The 16,960-nt window shown below is 40.3% G+C and overlaps 1 protein-coding gene across 2 annotated transcripts in view; it reads right to left on the reverse strand.

Moving 5' to 3' along the window:
• Positions 1–16,960, reverse strand: part of LOC111228756 (cAMP-specific 3',5'-cyclic phosphodiesterase 4B-like) — a 34,790-nt gene that overhangs the window by 17,373 nt on the left and 457 nt on the right. The window contains exons 2-6 of one of the 2 annotated variants that reach the window (XM_022754780.1): positions 12,670–12,917; positions 7,164–7,349; positions 7,021–7,057; positions 6,051–6,121; positions 5,236–5,285 (exon numbers count right to left, since the gene is read on the reverse strand). In XM_022754780.1, coding sequence (XP_022610501.1) covers positions 5,236–5,285; positions 6,051–6,121; positions 7,021–7,057; positions 7,164–7,349; positions 12,670–12,917 — 592 coding nt within the window. Of the gene's footprint in view, positions 1–5,235; positions 5,286–6,050; positions 6,122–7,020; positions 7,058–7,163; positions 7,350–11,303; positions 11,651–12,669; positions 12,918–16,960 lie in introns of those variants that run through there. The other variant, XM_022754781.1, reaches the window with a different exon arrangement.

Here is a 16,960-nt window from a genome sequence, read left to right on the forward strand (position 1 = left end):
CCCACCCCCACCCACCCCCACTAATGTACGTCAGTGTGTTCACTAGTGCAGAGAAGCAGAAAAAGAGTGTGACATAAGGAAACAGAGAGAAAGAGAAATAAGGAAGTATCTTAATTCAACAAATGTTTATCTGATCACAAAGAAACACAAAGGGGTTATCTTGACAGGTGAACAGTCAACACTTTACACACCTGGTGGGAAAATACACTAAGACTAAGAAGAAGACTGTAAATATCTTGAAGTTGATTAGTGACTTGCTCACAGCAAAAATTAACTGTTTCCTCTTAGAGTAAATCATTTGCATAGTGTTTCTCTACACTGCTTCAAAGTCAGAAAATATCTGCTTTGTTATTTTGACATTTAATATACTGATGTATTTTATTCATGTTTTTTTTTTTTTAAACAAAGAATATATTTTCAGAAGAAATGTAATTTATATATATATTTATGAGCTTTGTTTAAATATTGGTAAAACATATTTTTATATATAATAACACAGATCAGATAAATATCGAGTTACAGAAAAAGTGAATTCATTCATGTGCTGTATGTAAATCCTTTTGTAGTTTAACATTCGTAAAATTGTTGACAGTACACAGATGTGTACACAACATTTTTGCTTTTATTACTTTTATTACTTTAGAACTGTTTACTTGGTTGTGCCATTTCAGCTGTTTTTTTAAGTGTATTTTTGTGCATATATTTTACTTTTTTTAAGTGCAGGATCATACATAACCTCTCCCCAAGGATCAGTAACATCTTATCTGATCTGTAATTTTCTTTTTAAATCAGATTATGAGGAAAAAGGAACCAGTCACAGAAAAAGACACGTACTTCCCATTTACTGATTATCAGAAAAATAAGTGACGCGTTACCATATATGCAAGGTGCGATATTGATACCTCCATTGAAAAGGGTGACTACTGTATGAGAGAGAATCTGATAAGACGCCGTGGTGTCACTGTGTCGCTGTGGAGTAACCTCTGGGGAACCAGCGGTGTGATGGACATTCACAGAAAGTCCAACCCTGAAACCACTTTATCGCCCTTTTTGTCTTCTGGTACAAACAGCCCTCACAGCTGATTATGTGTCTTCATAGTTTACAACTATGGTATAATCTTCTCACCTATCAAAACAAAAGGCCTCAACAGATACACAAACACACACACTGACACACACCTCATCAAGGCCAGTTTGACAGCTCCTTCACAATGCACCATGGAGCTGTGTTGGCATGGGCCAGCTTGAGGGATGGGCCGCAGCGAGGTTTATGACTGTGCTGACGTCAATGACATAATTCAAATACTTAACCAGGCTGCACGCTTCCAGCCCTGCAGATCCTCTCCTCTGGCTGCGAGCCTGGAAAACCTGACATGGATTGCTGCTGCGGAGCAGAGTAGCTGTTGCAGACAGGAGTGGAGCGGACTGGCCAGACTGAAAATGACCGCTCAAATTTGTTCTGGGCGTCAGTCTGGCCTGCTGTCTGTCTCCGTGTCCATTCACTCGTCTGGTTATTTGTATTTTAAATGTGAGCGAATAGACTTCCTCATATTTTGAAAGACGCAATGAAAAAAAACTGTCTCACACACAAACACTCTGTGCTTGAATAAATAAATAAAAAACTTCAACAATGCTACCACAATGTTGTCAGACAGCATATCGTTAAACATTTGCATTGGATCCAGTATTGATCCAAGTGTTAAAGTATCTTTACAACTAGACAAAATCGTCAAAGCTAATTTAACTTATATACTTTAATTACAGCAGGTTTGGTCGCAACTGAACTGAAATTAGACTTCAGACACCATCGCTTCACTTTGTCCTTGCAGCTGGCATCTGTATTTTATGATACACTTCTGTGTGTGCACACTCACACTTACACAGTACAACGACTGACTAGACTGCAACACTCCTAGACTGATTTAAAACTGATTACTCCTTGTTATTTGTCATCAGAGTGCATATTACCGGTAATTGACACATGCTTTTCTCTGTCTTTATGCTGTTGGAATATCCTTTTAGTCCTTCATTATTTCTCTTTCAGAACATGTTTACAAAATGAGACAATAGATGAATGAGTAACGCTTATTGTGCAGGGCCCCACACCCTGGCCTGTTTACGCACAAAGTCACATGTTTTAAAGGCAGAGAATGTGTATGTATGAATACAGCTGTCTGACACACTGAGTTCATTTTGCACAGTTTGAACTGTATCAGATTCACAGGAAGCGGCTCGCTGAGCAGCTGACACATGCATCCCATGAAGAAAGACAAGCAGGGTGAAAATAAATAAGAGGAAAAATAATTCATTGATAAAAAATAACCTAATAAAAACATCATAGCAAGTGTATGATGATTTAACCCCTAGGCACAATGTCTCTGTCAGGGCAGTTGCTGCTCCTAATAACATACTGTGCATAGTACATCCTATGAATTTGAAAGGGATCCACAGTGCAATAAATCCTACAGCAATAGATGTAGATATTGTTTAGAGGAACAGCTGAACATTTTGTGAAATATACTTGCCGAGAGTTAAATGAGAAGGTCGATACTCCGCTCGAAACTGTCCGTTAAAAAAAAGAAGTCGACAGCTGGCAGCCATTTAGCTTAGCTTAGCATAAAGACTGGAAACAAGGGGAAACAGCTAGCCTGGCTCTGCCCAAGTGTAACCGAATCTGTCAACCTGAACTTCTTGAAAACAAAATCCAACAAAAACCAAAGTGCAATCCCAAAAATGTATATTTTTATGGGGGTTATTTACCTGACTTGACCTAGAAATAGTCCGGCACAGAAACAAAACAAACAGCCATAACAAAAACATCAACTTCTCATTTTTAATCTTCTGCTTATGTACAAATTAAACATATGAGATATAATGTGAAAAAAGGAGATTTTTGTTACCTTTGGACAAAGCCAGACTAGCTAGCTCCTTTTTCTCTATTTTCATATGGTGAGTCAAACTGACAGGATAAATAAACCGGCCTTATCTGGCCCCCACGCTCTACTTTGGATAGCGATGCATTAAACATTCATTTCTGGCCATTGTGTAAACAATAATTTGTAAAGGCCAGTCAAGGGGAACTTTCACTATGAGAACATGATGAGGTTTTACATCCCGCCTCTTGGTCAAATGACTAACCAAGTCCCCTAGAGTCCCAACCATCTGCGACAATATTCAGCTAGCAATAACGGTCACAGATTATTTACCAGCGCTTGACGGTTAAGGACGTCATAATCAAGCATTTTCTTCAAAAGTGCTATTTATCAGTGGTAATATAAAGCAAAGCCTATAATCTGAATCAGTCAGGGAAGAGTGAGCCCTTTGTTGCCCGCCTGGCTCACGGGACTGTGTGTGATGGGGCCAAGATGGTTTGTGAAGCGTAAACTGCAAACTCACATGGGAGAAACTACAATCCCCTCACGTTACTGGAGTAAGATGTTTAATAGTGTAAACAGTCTGTGCTGACGCATTTGCAGCTGAGCTGATTTTTTCTTTTTTTTATACCCCCCCCTCTGCTTCTTGTGTACTTTTACCCAGTGACTGCAGTCACGTTCCTGCTCTTTTTGTTTATTTCATCCAGTTTGACCTTTTTTTTTTTCTGCGTCTCCCCGATTGCATCTGATTAAAAAAAGGTTCAGAAACTGTGACGTCTCTGTCTGACCTTTGGTGTGTTTTCTTTCTTCCCCGTCTCACTCCCTGCAACGATCTGGTAAATCTCTCACTCTTTCTTGAACCCTCTCTACGTCTGTGTCCAACCTCACGGTCCTCCTACAGGATTTCACACTGCTCTCTCTTAATTTCTTATGTGTTTTATTCTATGTCAGTGTGTCCCTCTCAAATCCCTTTATAGCGGTATTAAAAGCGCTCATACTCAGCTATCCCCGCTGAGCTCATGCCCAGAAAGACGCAGGTACCGTATCTTTTCCACCATTGGGGATAATATTGCCTCACTGAGAACACAGACGCAAAACAGGAAAAATCTGTTCTCCTTTTCCGGTTGAAGAGTTGACGAAAACGAGACAGAAAGCAGCACAAAGGAGGATATGAGGGCATCTTTTTTTCTGTGATATTGTTAATTGTTATAGTCCTCCTGAACAATCTGAACAATCACCATTACATAGTAGCAGGTGTAAACTGCATGTTCTTTCTATGCTTGGAAAAAGTTGATGACGGTGATGTTCATCTGTTGGGACTGGAGTTAAAAGCTGTGTAATGTGTCAAAGAGATTTCAAACAAATTCAAACAGACATTTGTTTTTCTCACTTTTTATCTTCCCCATGCGTCACGATGGAAGGCAATAACGGGATGGTTTCACTCAACAGCGATTGCTTGGTTAAGGTCAAGGTTTGTGAGAAGTGTGGAGGAGGAAGGACAATAGGAGACTCACACTTGTCTTGTATTTTTTCCTGCTGCGGGACGCTCCCAGCAGCTCATTTTGCTGATAGGAAGTGGAGGGCACCCGCGTGCAGGCTGTGCTGACGTCAGTCGGGCTTGAAGAACCAGTGCAGCAGGAACTAATATCCCCACCTCCCTCCTCCCCTTCTTTCACTTGTCCTCTCCCTCCTTCACATCTACCTGATCTGGATCCACACCATTAAATATCTTTCTGCCGTTCTCACCCTCTTCCTTTCCGTGCCGACTGGTTGTAACATCAAAACGTGGGAATTTTTGTGTTGTTATCAAATCACAGTTTCCTGTATCAGTAACTCAAAAGATTTGTTTCTCTGTGCATGTGTGAAAAGGCTTAAAGATGACACGGTGTAAGCATCTGTTACAATGCTCACATGGACATTTTCATACAGACACTGATTAGGTATTTCCATGCAAACGCTCACCTTGAGTTTGCACTGTATTTGCAAAGCCACACTCTATTTTATTGTCTGCACCGATATGAGACACAACACACTATCTTTTTATGCATGAAACTGCACCCATTGGGATTAACACACTGGTGAATACCGACTAGGGTATATTTATGTTTGGATCATTATCTTTCATTCATTATTTATGTCTCTCAAATCTTTAGCAGGGCATTGTCCTCCACCAGCAGTTACTTCTGACATTTGCCTTCTTAGGACTTGCACAACTTCCAGAGTAAAAAGAACTGAACTGCATTGCATTGCATTGCATTGCATGCATGTTACAGTTTTCCACATTTCCTAGAATCATAACCTCGGATGAGGGTGAACCTAAACTCCCCTTATCATGCACTGAGAGGTTGGTGACGGTACTCACCTGACAGGCAGACTTTGGTCACAGAAGGCTGATTTGCAGCAGGAGACCTCCTGCAACCAAAGAGAAAAAGTCAAAAACTATTAAAACCAAAAGCCGTGATGTGTAAGAAATGGTTGCATCTTTTTTTTCCTATAGTGTGATTTGGTTTCAGCAGTAGTCATTATTGCCACAGCACAAACACTGAAAACCGGGCCCTGTCACTTCTTTAAACTGGTCACAGGTCAGATTTTCTACTGTGCGACACCGTCATGTCTAATCCGTTTTTTTGGCTCACACTGACCCCTCTCTCTGAGGTCGTATTGACTATGTGTCCACCTCTGGCCGACCTGATGCAAGTGCAGCTTTAGTGCTGACCCAGTTCAGTGATCAGAGGCAGCTTTCATGCACTCAAATGGGATGAGGTCACCTCCTCTTCTACCAAACATAAAGTAAAAATGTCACGGGGTCCAGTTTAGGGTTCCAGTGGTGCTGCTGCAAACCAGCTTTAACATTAAAAATACAAGGCTCTCTGGGTGTTTGAAGTTTAATGTGAGCGGCTCCTTCATGAGGCCACAGCACTAGAAATATCTTTGGTGCACTGGCGCCCCCAAGTGAGGGATGTAGGCATCTTGAATTGTGGCATCTAAATATCCTGACACCTTAAATCCACATGTAGATTTCCAACAAAACATGTTTTTTTTTTTTTTTGTTTGCCAAAAACTTCTATCAGCACACAAATGAAAATCACGATCATTATACAGAAAGCTTCACTGCAGCATGTAGGCACTCTCACAAAACACAAGCAGATACTGTAACACATTTATGAGATGACTTACTTATTGGATGCACATTGTACATTTGTCAAGGTGGTGAAGTTGTTCCTGACAGTGCGAAGGCTTGCAAGAACCTAACAACAATAAGAAGAAGAGAAAAATGAGAGGAGGAAGTCACATGTGGCAAAGGTAGGGTTCAAATATGAAGAATAATTTCATTTAAAAAAAAACAGACAAAAACGTTTAAGATACATAGAAATATGCAAATTTCAATTTGACACTTGCAGGAGGGTCGAGAGAATATACACAGTGATAATGTTAAATGTTCGGTGACATAATATTCATAGTATTGTGATAATGCAATGGCTGCTCCAAAGATGCACAAGAGTTTTCTGCATTTCTAAGTTTTTAAGAAGTCTCTTAAAGGGTTGGTGTATGGTGCAGCTGATTATGCAGACTCACTGACTAAGTGTTTCATCTGAATCATTTACAATAATTCATTAGTGGTGAATTAAGTCTGTGCAGCTGCCTCTCAATGATAAATGGTGCTTGTTGTCCCCCCCCCCCCAATCAACACAAATTAATCCTTAACCTTTAGGAATGATCTGCATTAGTTTAAATTCGGCAAATTCAATGTGTTTATCGGAGAGCAATCTCAAAGACTGCACCTCGTGATCAGCAGTAATGAGCATCTAAGTTTCAAATAGAAAATATTATCACGTGACATTATGATTGTTTGGGATTAACTTCAATCATTAAATCGAACAGAGTAAACAGGGATAATTGAATTAAAGTTTGGGATAATGAGTCTAAAATGACATTTCCATTGATGAGCAGACTTTGCAAGTCTAGTACAGGCCACCAGGGGGCAGACAAGTTCATCATGGCTGAGTGAGAGAGGTACTTTCAGGATCCATGATCCAGAAAGCTTCACGTCTAAAAGCCACTGGCGAAATTGTGTTTCTCAAAAATATATTTAGGATGATTTTGATGTTTGCTGAAGCAGATTTATTGACTTGTAACAAGCTCTTACCTGGGCAAATGGAGTCACAATCAAGTCCTCTCCATGCCTGAAATGGGATGTGATGAAAGCAAAGACAGAGTTACATACAAACACACACACAGTTGATCGTAGTGAAGTTGATATTTCAGAGGGCTGTGATGTAAACAACTCACAGTTCTCCAACAATGGAAGAGTTTCGAGACAAGGACTTTGGGGACAGTTCGTAGTCGCTGTCAGAGCGGTACAGGAAGGACTCTCGGCGCTGGCCATGGCTCGCCAAGTTGGGGTGTAGAACCAGACCCGGGGACGCCTGCAGGTCTGAAGGACTGCAGCACGTCGGGCCATTCTCCACTTCAAAGCTAGAAGCAGAGAGACGAACAACAGTAATCAGTACAAAAGAGAGAAAAGGGGATGAGACTCTGCAGCTGAAAAGGTATTTAGAGAATACTTACTATCATCAAATGAAATCTGTAAAAGTCTGTGGATGATACCTAAATCAACTTCTTGCACTGCAGGAGTTCAGAAATCTAGTGATTTCACCATGTCTGTGTTTGATCAAACATCAGTCTAATCACTTTCAAATCATCATCTTTATTTACAACGGCCTTTCGCTAAGCCGCCACTAAGTACTGACTTAGTGCAACATGCCAGAGAAGATGTAGTTGCATATACCCTGAAATGATCACTCAGCCATCCATCCATGGCCTAAAAACAAAACTATTGTGCTCATTAAATAAGTAGACATTGCTGGTCAGTGGAAGGGGGGGGGGGGCTTTATTGGAAACTTCAGATCTGGTCTGTCTCACTGGAACATGTCCATGACAGCTCCATTTATCCCTATCCAATAGAGAGAAAGCAGCACACACACACACACACAGAGAGGGAGATTAGCTTCATGTGGTGGGACCACATGAAGCTATGGTGGGATGAAGGGCAAACTGTAGTGTTTATTTTTACACCCAACCATACTCAGTAGTCTTTGATACATGTACACATGATCTACTGTGTATAATAGTGTTTGTAATGACCTGCCCGGGGACTGCAGAGCACAGTAGCTAACAGCTAAATCTGAAACCAGCATCTCCTCAGTGCTTAATATTTTTGTACATTGTCCTTGACAAATAAATCTAATAAAGATGAAATGATAATAAAAAAAATAAAAAAAAGAACAGTTTAATTGAAGACTGAGATATTTAGCAATGGTTGTCCATAGACTTTTATATTAATACATAGAGTGCAATATAAAAATAACAATTTACAGAAAAGACAAAGGACGGACACTAAAAGCATTTATAACATATATGGAGGAAGAGCAAAACAACAAGCTGCAGATTTGATACACAATGTGTAAATTTTATCTGTAACATTACCTAAACATCTACAGTCCTTTCAAGCGGCACGTTTTCTGATACCACAGCGAAGCCACCACAGATGCTCATATGGATATAATCTTTGTCACCGTGGAGTGGGAGCAGGAGGAAAGGACAAGCTATTATGTAATCAGATGATCAAGTCAGATAGAGCGGAGTTCAGAGGTGAAAGGTCAAGGTATCAGTAGCTTACAGGAACGACAGATGGCGAAACCATAAATAAAAAAAATAAATAAATAAATAAAAAACTTTTACTAAAAGTTTAGCTTGTATAATATATACTCACAGGTTTATCGAAAATAAATTAGCATTTTATATTTTAGTCCGATTCTAGCACTCAACCACCTCCTCTCTAATCTGTCTTGTAATGGACTGACTGACCCAAAGACCACTTCCCTATTTGCCCCACATTCATGCCCGCCTCTAATTTCTGATACATTTGGGATTAATTTGGCACATATCCCGCTGAGACACTCTCCGTCCCACACCTCTGCCAGAGGAGCTCAGCTTAATGGGAAATGAGCAAAGTCTGTTTACACACATGCTGAACGATGAACGTCATCCGTGTAGTGTTTTGCGTCATCCAAATCTCAACTTCACACAACGTTAACAACATGCTTTACCAACAGCAATCTAATCTTTTAATCTGATTGAGTCAGAAAACCATACTATGTTGATGACCCATCATTTCGGTGGATCTTGATAAACTGTAAACTCACAGCGACAGTCTGCCACAGTGGATGAAGGCTGCACATTCAACTCTTCGGGTAATGTAGAGTATAGTTATAGTTTCATGTCATAATCTACCGTTGAAACAGTCGTTCTAAAACATAGAAATGTAGAGAATAAGAGAAAGAAGGGCTCAAAATACCAAAACAGAGTCTATATTCAAAATGTCTGTAAAAGGAACATATTTTTTTTAAATGAGAAAAAGACATACTACAAAGAAGATCAATAAAAAGTCACCTGGGAGCCGAGAGGTGTGCTCTACTGATCACCTCCTCGCTGAAGTCAAAGTACCCAGCTCTGCACCTAGGGGACCTCCGTAACATTCTTCCTTCCCGTCCGCCTCCTCTCTTATCATCGGGCAACAAAAAACACTGATGCTGTGGCTGCTCACTCATACACTTGCACACACACACACATACACACACACACACTGACAGACCCTCTTTCTGTCCAGTAAGAGGCCACGTGCTGGACTAACGTAGGCTTGGCAGATGCTAACAGGCAGATCTGGGCTGGAACACAGCGAGCAGACTCACAGTGGCTCTGTTAATCTGACCGCCTGCCCCCTTTCCCTCTATATTAAACCACTGCAGATTAATCAGGGCGTTCATCATCCGACCCGCCCTTCAATTGGCCACCTACGACGCTCCATAAAAGCATATGCATTATAGTGTACAGTGAAAAGGAGGGTATTAAAGTAGAAAATCCAGATTTTCATTCATCAACTCAGAAACTCTCACTAATGTGCATGTGACGCAGTGTAGATATTTCACAGGAGGAAAAAAAAAAAGTATCTGTGTTAACACAAAGTAACGGCGAGTCCCTTTCACCTGGACTACAGCATAACATGATCAGGAACGCATGAGAATACAGTTAGGTTATAGGTCACTCCTGCTATAAAAAAAAAAAAAAAAAGTATTTTAGGTAGGAGAGCAGGAGCGAAATGGCCCGAGGAGGAACTGTTAGTAGGGTAGAAGTGTGTGGGACAAAGTGTCACTGAGTGATATACAGTCCAACATGATCAGTTACAGCATCCAGTTTAAGAATAGAAAAGCCTGGCTGTTAACGCGACGGGACACTCATTCTTTGTCAGAGTGCTATCCTTACAACATGACCTAAAATAACATTCATGTTCTAGTTCTGGCAGAAAACAGCATATTAATGATCAAAATTCACTGTTAATTCAACAGTTTGTCAGTGTTTATATACTGCACTTCCAAATCAGTAGAGTTGGTTTACATTAAAGCTATCTGAATAGTGCCACTGGGTGACATTTGGAGGACTGAGAAGAACCAGAGCCTCCCATTATTATCTGAGTTAAAACAGGAAGAAAGAAACAAATTACCCGTCTTAAAAGAAAAAAGAAAGAAAAAAAGAAAAAAAAAGCAGGACTCCAGCAGTACATTCAGAATCCAGAGAATAAAATAATACCTGAAAACTCAACTAAATAATCTTGAGCAGTGGTGAGTATTTATTCATGCCGGGGTCAGAGGAGCACAGTTCATTCCAGGAGGAAAAACACTTGGCACTCTGCTCTGCTCAGCTTGTACTTTTCAGTGTTTCAACAATATAAACAGACTTTGGGATGAAATAAGGTCGTCACCTTTTGCACATTCCAACAAATAAAGAAAAGCAGCACATGATTTGTACAAGGTTTATTCAATAAACTCTTCTCAATTTTTAATATTCCCAACTATTGTAATTCTACTACAGCTCCTTCTGTCTATACGGCAACATGTTCATATATAGTATCTGTAGACATCCTTATATCGTACAGATCCTAAAGCACTTTGAGACGAATGTGTGAGTTTGGGCTCTATACGTGATCGCCAAAAAACCTCGACTGGACTGAACTCAAGAAATGCAGGAAACTGTGACGAACTGCCGTCATCAGACTCTGCAAGTTATTGTCAGGGTGTTTTTAAATACCAATCAATCTCTGATAAAAACCTCGGTGATCCAACACACACTGGAGTAGCGACATTTCCGGCAACTTGAAATAAACTACTGCTAAATAAGGGGTCCGTGTGAGTCAATAACTACATGTTGAATCACCAGGCACCTACTGTAGCTCTTCAAGCAATCAATAAATAAACTGAGTTGACAAACAGAGACAAACAGTGCGGAAACGGCTACTTGAGTTACGTTTCTTTTACTGTCTTTGACGCAGCCTCTTTCTCTCACACATAACAAACATGCCAACCAAATCCTTACCAGGTGTTTGCTACAGTGAAGCGTCTGTATCGACGGAGATGCCTGTTCACGACCTGCTTGCGAAAGCATCTCGGTGAGCTGTGTGGAGAGAGTTTCTGGCCAGGATCAACGGCAACAACACTGCAAGAGTCAGACTGGTCCAACCCGAGCTCCCTGTTCTCTCCCCTGTCTTCCATTAGCGTCTCTGCTTTACGACCAGGTACAGAGTGATGGCACTTTCCTGGCATTTAAAAGCTGCTGCCTTCCCAAGAAACAGCTGCAATCACACTGTCTAGAAAACTATCACGGCTTTTCTAACCCGTTTTATAATAATACAGAATCAGAGCTTATCATGTTGTAATCAGGTTTCAAAGAGCAACACTGAGGACAAGACAAATATTTGCTCATAATACGACTGATTAATTTGATTGGTACATGTCTTTCCAACATCCTCCCTGCAAATCCAAATCAACACCCTCAACAAGCTGATTGGCTAGTCAGCAACAGCTGGAAAATAACACACCGAGAGTTATGGAGCGTCCGCAGTGTCACGCAATAAACGGAGCAAAAGTTTTCCAGCTCACGAACTTTCATCCAGATAAATGCAAGACAGGCTTTTAAAAAGCAGTAGAGCAGAGGATGAGTGTGACAGAGATGAAAGCAACAGATGAGAGTCAGTGTACAGTATGTCTCTGAAGCCCACAATCATGTGTGGTTTAGTGGGTTCAAAGAAAAAACTTGCAATTTGCAATTCAATAACGTAGAGTGGTAACCATCATAAAAAAAAAATGAAAAAATAAATCTGATGCATGTTTCCTAAATTAATGCTGCCATGGAACAGCAGCCTTCTGTAGTCTACCTCAAAAAGTAGACACAACAATAACAACACGCTCAGTTAAATGACTGCCAAATGATTTTGTACCATCTGATGCTTTGGAGAGGTTTTCCTCCTGGGCGCAGAGATATATTTATTACTGTAAGAACTGACAAAAACTACGAAGAAAACAACGGCGTTGAAAACACTGTTGTGAACTGAAATAAAAATATCATATAATATAATACAAAAAAGTCTTTGCCAACTTTCCTGCTAATTTGCAAATCTAATGTCAAAACTCGCTGGGAGCACACACCAGCCTCCCACTGTTACCGACACACAAATTCTGCTCCTACAGCGACACGAGACTAAAAACAAAGTAAAAAATTAAAAATAGTTCTCAAAAAAAAAAAAAACTAAGAAGAAAAGCTGAGAACTGCGTGAAAAATTAAAAGTCTCATTCTCCTTACGCAACAAACATGCACAACCACCACAGCGAACAATATGTTGCCATTACTTTTCTGTGGTAAAACCGCACTGTCGTGTCACTGCGATGATTTTGAGGCGCCTCACCTGTCGGGGTCGGCCTGTGTGATGTCGATGCGAGGCAGGGAGACGATGGGCAGGCTTGTGGGTCTGGCCCGGGTCACTGGATCTTCTTCAGGTGTGAGCGGCCTGCCCCTGTCCCTTTCCTTTTCTGCCTGTCGCCATGACAACGGAGGCAGCTGCAGGTTGCCAGAAAACCGCCTGTGGACTTTGCACACCTCTACCCCGAGGCTGCTGGCTGTGGAAAATTGTCCCACAGGAGGCTCTTTATTCTCCTGAAGGTAAAAGAAAAAACAAAACTGACAATGAGTAACTGGGTTATACTGGCTCATAATATTTCTTCTTCCAGACTGGTGATGAATAAACATGGAGAAAATGAACGTATTAGGCTTTTATCTTCTTAAAAAAAAGGGGAATTAATTGTTAGGGCGTTAAAGATTGCAATGACAGTATCACAAAACTAAATATTCTTAGGACATATAAGGAAACTGTTTTCCAAAATAGAATCAAAAGAAAGAAAGAAAGAGATTTAAGGGACAGACATAAACAAGCCTCTTTTAGGGAGGGTTAAAGAAATACAAATGTTTAAACACTAACTAAACAATCTGCCTGCCCTGCACATGCACACATCTCTGATTTAACGAAGCGTCGTACACTATACTGTCTGTATTTACGTTTTTATTGTCCTCATTAAACAAACAGAAATTAACTGTTTCACATCAAAGCCCATTTCAAGTCCCTGGACACCTGAGCTGCCAATTGACATTTTTATGAAGCTGTTCTGAATATAAATTGTGTGTTTAATGTGTCTGGCTGAGTGTAAAGGTTCCACCGAGGAGCCCTGGGTGCTTCACTCTAATGACTGGTTGTAAACAAGCCAGGCCACTGAGGAAACGGAGGCGAACTGCCAGAACCCATTCTGCATACATCACCCTCCACTTTACATTCGCCGTGTGCAAGTGTAAATGAAACACGCCGACAGCTTTCAGATGAACAAGGGAGATATTACAGAGGCACGGTGGGAAATGGAGGAATTCCTAGAACACAGCTGTGGCAAACAAGAAGCGATTGGTCTCTTTTATGTGTGTGTGTGTGACACAGGAGGCTAGATGGAAAAGGATGAGTGTGAAAGAAAGTGATTGACAGTGAGTGAGAGTGTGAAGAGGAGAAAGAGTGAAGCAGTCTGACCTCACTGTCATCATCAGGGCTGACAGCTCACCACAATCTGACACAATCACGGCTGCACATGATCAACTGCCAACTCTCTCTCGATTTACAGTATTTCCTTAAATGCAGTTACAAGTTGTAAAGAAGTAAAATAAAAATCATCCAGTAACATTTTTTTTTTTTTTTTTTTTTTTTTTTAAACAGAAACACACAACCTATACAACAGTGTTGTCAGAACTGTGACAACATGGGGACATTTTGCAGTTGAAAACGTGGCAGTGATCTCTAGTGGACAAGTTATGTAGTGATCACAATGCGTCTATATTACCTCAAACCTAGCTTGCCAATGTACATATTGATACTGATATATCTGCAACAAGCTCAAATCAGATGACACATCAGTCAGGTTGATTTATTGTTCTGGCTCTAGAAGATACTAGAGCTGCAACTAGTAATTATTTCCATCTACTTGTTACTTTCTCAATTTATCGCTTAGGCATTTTGCATTTTTCATGGACCAAATGATTCTCACTACAGTCTTATTTATACCCGTCAGAATTTGTGTTTGCAGAGCTGCTCATGCAGAACAAATACTACATGAATATAAAGTAAAAGAGGTGCTAAAATCTAAAAAAACCATCCATGGTGGTAAAAGCATATTATTCAAATATTAGCATAATGTTATCCATTGCGCCAAAGTGATATGAATGTGATTACACTCAGTGGTTGTTTCCCAGAGGGATTTAATTTATTAGAGACAAAAAAAAACAACAAAAATAAAAAACAGTAAATCCTCACATTTGAGAAGTTGAACCTGAGAATTTTAAAATATTTGAAGCAGATTCATTTTAAATGTGAATCATGAATGTTAACGAATAGGAGAATCGTGACTAGTATCATTTACCTAAGCTTGGTAAGAAGTCAAAAGGATCACTGTGAGAACACATGCTCATGTATCTTGTCCAGGTGAAGTGTCCAAAAGACTGAATTATATCTGCCAGGCGGCTGCCAACACCGTCATCGGCTCCCATTACTTTTTTTTTTTTTTTTTCTCGTTATTGCACCAAAGAAAAGTACGACAATTCAAGTCCAAATTGGCTGTTTGTCATGGACAGAGTGCTTCTCTCTGAAGTTAGAAAATGTTGTGGGTTCTGTTAGAGATGAAAGGTCAACAGGAAAAACGTTAAAATTCAAGTTAATGAGTGAGTGAAGTGAGACAGAGTGGTGTCATATGAGGTGGAGAGCTAATGATCTGAGACAGACAGAGAGAAGAAGACAACAGACAACATCCCACATCCTCTTTCCAGTGAAAGTGAAAGACGCTAACGGAAGAGAGCAAAGAATGACATGAGTAAACTGCAAAGAAGAGGGGACTACAAAAGTGTCTGAGTGAGAGAGGAGAGGAAAGAGTGAACGGAAGAAACCACAGACAGGAGTCTGACTTCCTATCTGATAGTCGGTAAACACAGCTCTGCTGACTCGCCTGCTCCTTCTAGGAAACACACTTTGCCTGATTTATTGTGCCTGTCTTTCTAAGGACACACTCTTCCTGTCTCAAAGAAATGGGTGAAAATTAAATCTGGCAAAACACAACTCCGTTCCAACGACTCTGACAAGTCTGTTGTCAATATGTCGCACTAGCCACTGCTACGACGCTGCCAAATTAATTATCAATTCTGTACTGATAGCACCTCTGACATCTGGACATGTAATTCTATCTCTTCATTGATCTCTTGTCCGTGATCCAAATGGCATTAGGAAGAGGAAATAAGTGCTGATTTACTTTGAGTGTACACTTGTATAAACCCAGGAATAGGACAAGGATGTCGATAATTTTAGAATTCAAAACATCGGTAAATTTAGAAACCTGGGATTTGTCATGTGCGCCGGAATGTGGTCATAAAAGGACAGGAACTGTGATGAAAGGTAAAACAATGAGTCTCAAACGGAGGTAGCGTAGCTCCAGTGTCAAACAGAGGTGGAGTGGGTGTTTTTCGATGAAGATGAAAGGCCTTTCTTGGCCGCAGAGCCTAAACAACTCCAGTGTTCTCTGGGATACCTCCAAAGAGCCTTTTTGAAGAAGGTAATACAAATGAGACGGCTTTAGAAGAGAAGCTCTAACAGCATGGTTTCATGTGGTGCCTGAATTATTGAATCTAGGAGCCAAAAGGAAAAAAAAAAAAAAAAAGTTTTAATTATTAAGTGTCTATAGAATCTGAATCAAAGATGGGAGATGGATGCTCGAGGGTGTTGAGTGGAGAAGCACAGCAGAACTGCATTTATCTTTTTGTCAAATTAATTAATTAATCTCTATAAAAGGTTGGAATTAACACCAGGGATAATGATGGAAATGAACCCAGGATTTAATCGTTCGATCACTGAGTCTAATATATTTTTCTATAAGTATGTGAGATTATTATCAATAGACTAAAATAAATGATGCTCACATGCATCTTTGGCTTTGGGAAAAACTACAGCAGCTATTGATCACTGCATGCATGGAGGCTGTTGAACAGTATTATTAGTGTCTATTACAGCACACTGAAATACAAAAACCGGTTAAACATTAAAGAAGCTTCCACAAACATCCCAGCTAGCAGAAAATAGTATTTTAGATGCTATTAATTGAAGGTTTTCATTCCAAAATGAGATGCCCACTTTTGAAAAATGTATTTGCTATTAACAAAAATCACTGCAGGCATGAAAGTAGAAAATCACTGTTAAGCACTGCTGACATTAATGGCTATTAAAGTCTATTAAACTGGACTGAATTCTCACTCATAAAAAGTGAGAAATGACCTTTGTTGGAAAAGTTTTATAATATGTTTACATTATGTGATGATGTGAGGCCAGTCACAGCAGGAACATTTTGGCATCCAGGATGTAACTTGGCCTCTGAGCTCCGGTTGGACAATGTCAAAGTAAATGATCTGGTCTGCCTGCCCAGTCATAAACACCGGTGGCATAGAGGAGAAACAGATGGGCCTCTCCGTCAGATCTGTATCCTTCCTCCTCTTGTCCATGTTTCCATTCACTCTAGAGTCTAAATTACTCCTGGTGTGAACACCTTCCCCCTCCCTCTTCCCGCTCTGCCTGCTAAACTCTGCATCAGTCTTCAACTCTCTGTCTCCATCATCCGAACTCTCTCTAG

The sequence above is a fragment of the Seriola dumerili genome, unplaced genomic scaffold (genome assembly GCF_002260705.1).
Source record: "Seriola dumerili isolate Sdu_G_001 unplaced genomic scaffold, Sdu_1.0 BDQW01000226.1, whole genome shotgun sequence".
NCBI lineage: Eukaryota > Metazoa > Chordata > Actinopteri > Carangiformes > Carangidae > Seriola > Seriola dumerili.